The 10,017-nt window shown below is 29.5% G+C and overlaps 1 protein-coding gene across 1 annotated transcript; it reads left to right on the top strand.

Annotated features, from left to right (window-relative positions):
* Nucleotides 1-798: 798 nt before the first annotated feature.
* On the top strand, nt 799-9,947 carry LOC142356969 (uncharacterized; the record flags this gene model as incomplete). The annotated part of the gene is made up of 3 exons (XM_075408705.1): nt 799-997; nt 5,486-5,765; nt 9,767-9,947. Coding segments are annotated over exons 1-3 (571 nt in total), but the record flags the coding sequence as incomplete, so codon positions are not given.
* Between the last annotated feature and the right edge of the window lie 70 nt (nt 9,948-10,017).

Below are 10,017 nucleotides of genomic sequence, written 5' to 3'. Positions count from 1 at the left end.
GATGTTTTCGAAGCTATTTGGACTTAAGGAATGAGATTGAAATTATTCAGCCCTTATGAATGTTTTCAAGTACCATAATCATATTATAAGACAGGTGGAGAGGGAGAAAAGATCTCAAGAGAGATAGACAGGTCAAAACTATACGGCACTTTTATTTAAAGATTATACTTAATCAATTATTTGCTGCATCACAATTGTGTTTTTTGTCTAATCAAAGGAAGTTTAAAGCTGAAATTTTTTGTGAAGACTCATCTTAATCCTACAGTTGAATAATTCATTTGAAATACCAATCATCATCGTTTTATACTGGATCAGCATTAAGTTCTGTAGACAAAAACATTTCAGTGACATCTGAACTCAAATCTCTGCTTAACAGGCATAAACTTCAAAAATGAAATCTCAAAATGAAGCGAGCAATTAAATCTGTACTGGAAAATATGAAACTACTTGAGTGAATTACTCAGCAGAATAATTTTCTCTATATCTAATTAACTAACCCTTTATTCACAGACCTATTCAAAAAGTTTCATGCGGCGCCATAAATCTAGTGTCGTGCAGATGGTATAACTGTTATTATTAATTCATATCTGTTCTGGTCGCAAAACTATTCAGCAAGTTCTAAAGGTTCTCAGAACAAAGAAATATTAATATTTCCACCGAGATTTTATAGAGATTTGTACTTCTGAATTAATTTTAAGCAACAAAATGACAATTTTACAGCGTACTCATAATATACCATAAAAGAATATCTTCGACCATTTGTATGGCATAAATTATTTGTTAATGTTTCGAAACACCTAACAGCAGATGTCTAGCTCCTACTCTTCAGATTTTAACTTATCAGATCAAAAAACTTTCGACCACTTGTCTGTCATTTCTTGGACAAAATGTTGCACCAAACAGAGACCGAGTTAAGAAACTTGTTTTTGTTCACTGCTGTGATAGCTTTTCGAACGTTGGCGGCAGAAGAAGAGCGCAAAAATCCATTTGCCAAAAGGTATTCGTATGTTTCACCGCTAAACTGGATTTTTTTTGGACAAACCTTTTCCACGAAAAAGTTTTAAAAGGCTGGTATGATTATTAACATTCCCATGTGAGAATTGGTTAATATAAATGTGTTTAGTGATTATTGGTAAGATGTTGCAAAAACGTTCGAATTTGTGCCATTTTTTTTATTAAATATCAATCAAAAATTTCAAAGTGTTACCGGTAATATCATCTCCATAACATTTATCTTAACGCAGCATACACTTCCGTTAAAAATTTAATGTTTATTATGTTTAAAAGATTGTACTTTGATTTTTCTAAATAATCATCTTATTCAGTTTCCCGGTGGTAAGACAAAAACTTGTTTTGATTGACAGTTTTGCGAAGCTCAAAATCATGAATTTGTTTTCAGAGAAACCTTGATTGCAACTTTTTTTAAAAAAACGAAAAAAAAATGACAGCCTTCAATTCCATATAAATTGAACAGATCTAAAACGACATACCTTGAAAAATACTTTGCAGATTGAAAAATAGATTGAAATACCTTGAAAAATAGATTTTCGGAATGTTAAACTTCAACAAGAGAACCAGTTAAAAATTTTTATTGAGAAAATGTTACCCAATAAAAAGACATCATTTAAATCATTTGTCATCATCAAAAAATGTTTTTGATGTTTGTGGAATTTAACTCAAATAAAAGATTTGCTTAATTGACAAATCAAGGAAAAAGTTTGCAATCAAAACTTTTGACTTTTTTTTAACTGAACCACGCCAGTCGAGTGTGTAAAAAAAATGTTTTGAACTAAACATAATTTGTTTTGTTGAAAAATTAAACATTATTTCAGTTTTTTCTCAAAGTTTTTTTTTTCCATTCTCCATAGAAAGTCACAATAGGTAATAATTTTGGCTACATGTACTCAAATAGAACACTAAGCTAAACTAGGGTCTTGTTTCAGGCTAGCTTATTGCAGCAATTGAAGAATGACGACGTTTTTTGGCTCACTAAGAAACGGTACAGTTTCTTTTTGAAGAAAAAACTTTTACACGAGTCTCACGGAATTCTAAATCAATGCGTTAGGTGTGAAGTGATGGAAAAATAAAAAGCTTCTGTCTTATAGTTTACTCCCTAAATGTCCCTAACGAACGAGTTCTGTTATTTGAATCCCATTTGAAACATTTAAAAAGGCAGTAAAAATACAATTTATTGCAAGAAAAAGCACAACAAATTGACAGATTAATGTGATTTTCTACTTTGCCATAAAAACTCGTTGAGATTTTTCCATTTTTAAAGCAACAATTTACAGGTGACCTCTTCACACTTTTTTTTACAATTTGTGTCTGATTAAGTGTAGTGGTCAACTGAAAACCAACCGAGAATCAGCAACAATAAAAAGAAAAAAAATAAATAAAATTTGAAAAGTACTGGTTTGTTTTAAAAAATAAAAGTAGCCTCCAAAGGTGTCTCTTTTTTCTACGTACGGTACCTAAAAGTGAGTATTGACCGAAGAAAAGCCGGTCTAGCATATATATCCCCCAGATTGAAAAAAGTTTTGAAACAAGATATTCATTGGAATTATAGACATTTTTTTTACAAAACATGATACAAATGAGTTGATATAAGAAGTTGGTAGCACAGACAAAAACGCATCCCTATCAAATATAGTTTAAAAACTTTTTTTTCAATTCTTTTTTGCATTTTTTTCCAATTACCCCTCCAATTATGTCAAATCTAGCGCTACAGTAGCCTTAGTTGAGTACGTCAAAACTCTTGAGAAAAAATACACAAAAAAGAAACACACTGAATAAAACTTAATAGATTAGTTCGGTTTTTAGACTAGCTTAAAACAAAATTGCCCAAAATCTTTGAGTAATTAGAAGAAAATGTTGTACAATTATTTAAAAACAAACTTCGCAAGTCTTCTTTCCCGTTTTTTTCCTCCTTGGTTTAAATGCGTTGCTAGCATATTAAATCAAAAATTCCAAATGAATATTCAAAAACTCCATATTTATTCAAAATTTCAAAACTACATTTTTGTTGGCACAGATTCTAAACTCCCCCAAAATTGACCAAATATAGGCCAAACTAGTTCAGCAAGGGCCTAGAACTCTAAAATAAGACACGCTGAAATATTATTAAAATCCAACAAAGCTTCACAATAATTTGTTTGCACTTTACTGGTTTTGGAAAAAAAACAACATAGCTTTCCAATCAAATTATACCGACCAGTCAGAACCGATAGCACCTTACCTAGTTGCTTACCCTAGTTGATGAAAAAGCGGAGAAAATACAAGAAGTGGGTGGAATGTGAGCGGACAACTTGGCAAAATTCGCTCAAAACCCTTACTTTTTTTTCATTGGAATGAGCGTAATATAAGCTGAATAAAAATGCAACAAAAGTGAGCGGTATTTGAGTCTTAAAGAACTGCATGAAGTGAGCGGAATTTGAGCAGAATCAAAAATGCAAAACTGCGCGGAACTTGAGTTGGAAAATACGCTATTTAATAGCCCTCCAGAAATGCACAATAGAGCCTAGGAACCTATGTCATAGAGCATAGAAATCTATTTTATAGAGCCTAGAAGCCTACATTATTGAGCTTAGAATCCTATCTTGTAGAGCTTAGAATTCAAATTTATCCTATGCGGAAACGAATACTCTTAAAAGTTGAATTTGCAATGTTATTTGTTCATTGTTGGCGCAATGATTTTCAAAATTTCTTCTCAAGGCTTACTTTTTCTGTTCCAGTCAAATTCCGCTCACTTCTTGTATTTTTACTCGACTCAAATTCTTCTCATTCATTGCATTTTTTCCTACGCAATCTCCACTCATTTATTGCATCTTTTTAAGTGATTCTTCTTATTCTCAATTACCGCTCATTCCAGTTATCTATTGAATTTTTGGAGCGGCATTTGATCAAGGATCATTGGGCCCCAACCTATGTGGAAGAATTAAAACTTTGTGGAAGAATAGATGTGTGAGTTAATTTGAATTGGGAATTGAAACGAGACGATAAATATTGAACATCAATCAGCAAATTTAATCTATGCAAGGACAACTTCTATCAATTTTTTTCCTTTTCCCTTTAAATTTTAAATCGGTTGATAGGGATTGTGTAAAATGGATCTGGGGCGGTCTGATCATTGAATATTTTGTTATTGGACCACACTTGTTTTAATACACAAATTATAACGACCATTCAGAACCGATAGCACCTAACATTGTTGCTACCCCCTAGTCGAGGAATGAATGGAAAAAATGCAAAAAAATGGATAGAACTTGAGCCGACAACTTAGCAAAATCTGCTCAAAGCCCTTACATTTTTTTAAACGGAATGAGCGTAATATGAGCTGAGTAAAAATGCAACAAAATTGAGCGGTATTTGAGCAGAAAAAAAACTGCAACAAGTGAGCGGGATTTGAGCGAATGATTCCGCTCAAGGCTGACATTTTATGTTCCGGTCAAATTCTGCTCATTTCTTGTATTTTCATTCTGCTCAAATTCCTGTCATTCATTGCTTTTTTCCCCATTGAATCTCCACTCATTTCTTGCTTTTTTTAAACGATTCCGCTCTTTTTTCAATTTCCGCTCATTCTAGTCATCTCTTGCATTTTTTAGCAAAATTTGAACGGGGCTCTTTGGGCCCCAACTAAGTTCAAACGTTGAGAGCTAATTTAAATTGGTAATTGAAACAAGACGATAAATAGTGAACATCAGTAAGCCAATTTTATCTATGCAAGGACAACTTCCATCAAAGAGTTTTTTCCCTTTCCCTTAAAATTTTAATCAGTTGATATGAATTGTTTACAATGGATCTGGGGCGGTCTGATTATAGATTATTTTGTTATCGGACCACATCCTGTGTTTACAGACAAAAGGAACCTTGTCCTAGACTTCGAGATGTTTCACTAAAAACCACAGGGTGAATCATTCATGTAGACAATTAACTGCCGCCAGAATCATGTTCAGATTAGATGCACATAGGACGTCAGAAGATTGTGCGCTGTATCCGTATATAGTAGTTTTTACTTAAATATTGCAGAAAAGAATAAGGAGGATAATTTTGCAACTTTCCTCTCCCATTTAGTAGTACAAAACGGATTTTGCTTACCAATCCTCGTAAAATTGCTCAAGTGTTATCGAAGCCAATTTTTGGCCGGAAAAAGTACGAAATGTTCTTTGAGCAGTAGCTCTGTGATAAAAAACGGCTAAAAAATTGCGCAAAAAGTAAAGATAATAGTCCTCTCTCATGTTTTCTCCTGAAACTTTTTGACTGTATATGACTCAGAAAGCTGATTAATTTTAAATTTATCATGAAAATCTGCTCAGATATAGTCTGGGTCTGGACTTGATGGTATAATAGGTCTCAAAGTTTTGAAGGAGTTGAATTAAACAGTTCAAATATTATTTCATTTTGTATGTAATCCGGATCAACTAATTAAATGGTTTAATAGAAATCAATTCCTCTAACGAAAAATTTTCGATGCTACTTGTCTTTGCAGAAAAACACCTTTCAATGACATCCGAGCAGGCATTCGCCTGGACGGGTACCAAATTAGTTACACGTTGACCGCATCTAGACCTGAATGCGCAGTATTATGTTCACGTGACCCTCTATGCATGTCATATAACTTCTGTGCCGACAAATTATATGAGCTGAATTCAGAGGACATTCTGTTAATGTCAAATGCCAGTAAAGATGACCCCATGTGTGTGTATGGAGGCATGAAAAATGAATCGAAGCCAGCTTGCTTTGAGAAAAACGAAGTTAAACGAATTCAGGTAGGCAATGATTACAAAGAGTAATGAAAAACCGCAGATGTTTGTTTTTAAAAGACGTCTTTGTATATGCTTTTAATTTTTTCTCCAGGAGACCGCATATCTCTTAGCGTGAATTTAGCGGTAATCTTGGCTTTCAAAAGTTTTATTCACCGTGTTCCCCCCAGAATTTGTACTAAAGTTATTTGCATTTATCAAATTTTTTATAACTTTAGCTGTTTTCATCGCTGTCACATTAATTCACCCGGTAATTTTTTTCATGACATTTGCCCAAAATATGTTCAACAATACTCTAATTTCTCTCCCTCCCTTTGTTACTACCACTCATCTATACTTATTTTAAGAAGAAAATAATAAAAAGTCTAAAAATAAAAAAATGATCATTTATTTAGAAAAAATTTTTCATATAATAATTTAGATTTATTTTATTTGTAAGCCACGATTTTAATAGCTTTAATAAGTTAACCAAAAATCTGACATAGTTTTCATTTTAAAAAAATTTTAAATATAAAAAACAAAGTGAATTTAATAGCTTTAATAAATTAACCGAAAATCTGACATAGTTTTCATAAAAAAAAATTAAATATAAAAAACAAAGTGAATTTACTAGCTTTAATAAATTAACCGAAAATCTGACATAGTTTTCTTTTAAAAAAATTTTAAATATAAAAAAACAAAGTGAATTTAATAGCTTTAATAAATTAACAAAAAATCTGACACAGTTTTCATTAAAAAAAATTTAAATAAAAAAAACAAAGTTAATTTAATAGCTTTAATAAATTAACCGAAAATCTGACATAGTTTTCATTTAAAAAAATTTTAAATATAAAAAACAAAGTGAATTTAATAGCTTTAATAAATTAACCGAAAATCTGACATAGTTTTCATTAAAAAAAAATTTAAATAAAAAAAACAAAGTGAATTTACTAGCTTTAATAAATTAACCGAAAATCTGACATAGTTTTCATTTAAAAAAAATTTTAAATATAAAAAACAAAGTGAATTTAATAGCTTTAATAATTTAACCGAAAATCTGACATAGTTTTCATTTAAAAAAATTTTAAATATAAAAACAAAGTGAATTTAATAGCTTTAATAAATTAACCGAAAATCTGACATAGTTTTCATTTAAAAAATCTTAAATATAAAACAAAGTGAATTTAATAGCTTTAATAAATTAACCGAAAATCTGACATAGTTTTCATTAAAAAAAATTTTAAATATAAAAAACAAAGTGAATTTAATAGCTTTAATAATTTAACCGAAAATCTGACATATTTTTCATTTAAAAAAATTTTAAATATAAAAACAAAGTGAATTTAATAGCTTTAATGAATTAACCGAAAATCTGACATAGTTTTCATTAAAAAAAAATTTAAATAAAAAAAACAAAGTGAATTTACTAGCTTTAATAAATTAACCGAAAATCTGACATAGTTTTCATTAAAAAAAATTTAAACATAAAAAACAAAGTGAATTTAATAGCTTTAATAATTTAACCGAAAATCTGACATAGTTTTCATTAAAAAAGTTTTAAATATAAAAACAAAGTGAATTTAATAGCTTTAATAAATTAACCGAAAATCTGACATAGTTTTCATTTAAAAAATCTTAAATATAAAAACAAAGTGAATTTAAAGCTTTAATAATTTAACCGAAAATCGGACATAGTTTTCATTAAAAAAAATTTTAAATATAAAAACAAAGTGAATTTAATAGCTTTAATAAATTAACCGAAAATCTGACATAGTTTTCATTTAAAAAATCTTAAATATAAAAACAAAGTGAATTTAATAGCATTAATAATTTAACCGAAAATCTGACATAGTTTTCATTAAAAAAAATTTAAATAAAAAAAACAAAGTGAATTTACTAGCTTTAATAAATTAACCGAAAATCTGACATAGTTTTCATTTAAAAAAAATTTTAAATATAAAAAACAAAGTGAATTTAATAGCTTTAATAATTTAACCGAAAATCTGACATAGTTTTCATTTAAAAAATCTTAAATATAAAAACAAAGTGAATTTAATAGCTTTAATAATTTAACCGAAAGTCTGACATAGTTTTCATTTAAAAAAATTTTAAATATAAAAACAAAGTGAATTTAATAGCTTTAATAAATTAACCGAAAATCTGACATAGTTTTCATTTAAAAAATCTTAAATATAAAAACAAAGTGAATTTAATAGCTTTAATAATTTAACCGAAAATCTGACATAGTTTTCATTTAAAAAAATTTTAAATATAAAAACAAAGTGAATTTAATAGCTTTAATAAATTAACCGAAAATCTGACATAGTTTTCATTTAAAAAATCTTAAATATAAAAACAAAGTGAATTTAATAGCTTTAATAATTTAACCGAAAATCTGACATAGTTTTCATTAAAAAAAAATTTAAATAAAAAACAAAGTGAATTTACTAGCTTTAATAAATTAACCGAAAATCTGACATAGTTTTCATTTAAAAAAAATTTTAAATATAAAAAACAAAGTGAATTTAATAGCTTTAATAATTTAACCGAAAATCTGACATAGTTTTCATTTAAAAAATCTTAAATATAAAAAGAAAGTGAATTTAATAGCTTTAATAATTTAACCGAAAATCTGACATAGTTTTCATTTAAAAAATTTTAAATATAAAAAACAAAATGAACATCGAACGTTGAGCATCGAACATGAAAAAAAATAAAGATCAAGAGCAAAAACGTCTATTATATTCTCTCAGTTAGTCTCTCGCAAAAGTCAATGGAGAACTTCATGGGTACTTTTTCCCCTCCAGAAAAATCAAAAATGGATTCAGTTTTTGGTGCCTTCGTGGAAAGTGAAAATATGGTTCCCATAGAAAATGTGAAATGCTTAAATAAACTCATAGAAATTTGAAAGCTTCTGGTTGTCACAAAAGCTTCTGGTTGTCACAAAAGCTTCTAGTTGTCTACATAAAGATAGAATAGATTTCCTTATGCTTGCAATAAACAACAATTGTCATTTCTTCAAAATATCGACCCAATTTTTCTACGCTTACATTTCCATTGAATTCTGAGCTTTCATAAAAAAGCCTCAATTCAGTGAAACAAGCTCGAGGATTGTTAAAAGAAACGTCAAAGCCGTAAAACTTAAAAAAATTAATTATTCTCCATCAAAATTTTTGTGTATTTTGTTTGAGAATGTGCAGTTATCTTTAAATTGCAGTAATGTTTGTTATACAGCAATAGAGACGAAGTATAATTTGTGCGGTGCTTTGAGGAGCTGCTCTTTTTTGTTTGATTTTGACCGTTCATTATTTGTCCAAAAACGATAGATTTTTTTTTTTGCACTGGGATTTCGTTATATTAGCCAGACTTTCAATCAATTCTTATCATTTGAAACAGTAAAGTATTAAAAGATTGAGTTTGTCAAGGATTTTGGTTTTAATAATTATTACACTGTAAAAGTTCCTGATGAAAGAGCGAACATGGAAATGATGCAAAATACGGGAAAATGTAGAAATGACAATCGTTTTTATGCCAAAATTTGAGATATCTTCCATTAAGCGATGTTTTGTTCTTCAAAGTCAAAACATGGTGACTCGATAAACGCAGATCAGCGCTGAGAATTTAAACCATAACTAAATTGCCTAAAACTTGCCGATAATAGGAATACTGTTATTGTACTCAATATTCACATTACAGAAACCCAACATCCCCAAAATCCATATTTTACACTACGAGGCATCTGTTGAGTGACAGTTATGACTGACGACACGGATCATTTGTAGTTTTTTTACGAACAAATCATAAGCCCGAATGTTTCAGTAGTTAATTTTTCATTTTATATTCAATCTTCAAACTTTTTCGAGCTGAAGGAATGAAGTTCAGGCACTCGGGACTCCTTGTTCACATTTTCTAATATTTTTCTCGAAAAAATTCATTTTTCTTCACCTTATTGCACTTAAGATTGACATTTTGGGGAAGTTTTGGGCACTAAATTTGTGGGAAGGAAATAACACTTGCCGTTATTGTAGGATGACAACAATCCAGGTGTTTGTGCAATTAATAGCAAGCGAAGAGATGGAATTTGTTCACCTTGGGAATATTTCGAGGAGGTTATTGATGCTCGCAGTGCCGACAAGAGGGAGTTCGAACAAGAAGGCCTCTACTTGAGACTTGTTAACCGATCAGTACTCCAACAACCGTATCACGGAGGTATAGTCAGTCCGCGTTTGCTATTACTACTTTTGAATACAAGTATTTGAATAATTTTAAATTTCATTGG

This window comes from Convolutriloba macropyga, unplaced genomic scaffold (genome assembly GCF_964194025.1).
Source record: "Convolutriloba macropyga unplaced genomic scaffold, txConMacr16.3 SCAFFOLD_3141, whole genome shotgun sequence".
Classification (NCBI taxonomy): domain Eukaryota; kingdom Metazoa; phylum Xenacoelomorpha; order Acoela; family Convolutidae; genus Convolutriloba; species Convolutriloba macropyga.
Note: the sequence above shows the minus strand (reverse complement) of the source record. Positions and strands in the feature narration are given on the sequence as shown.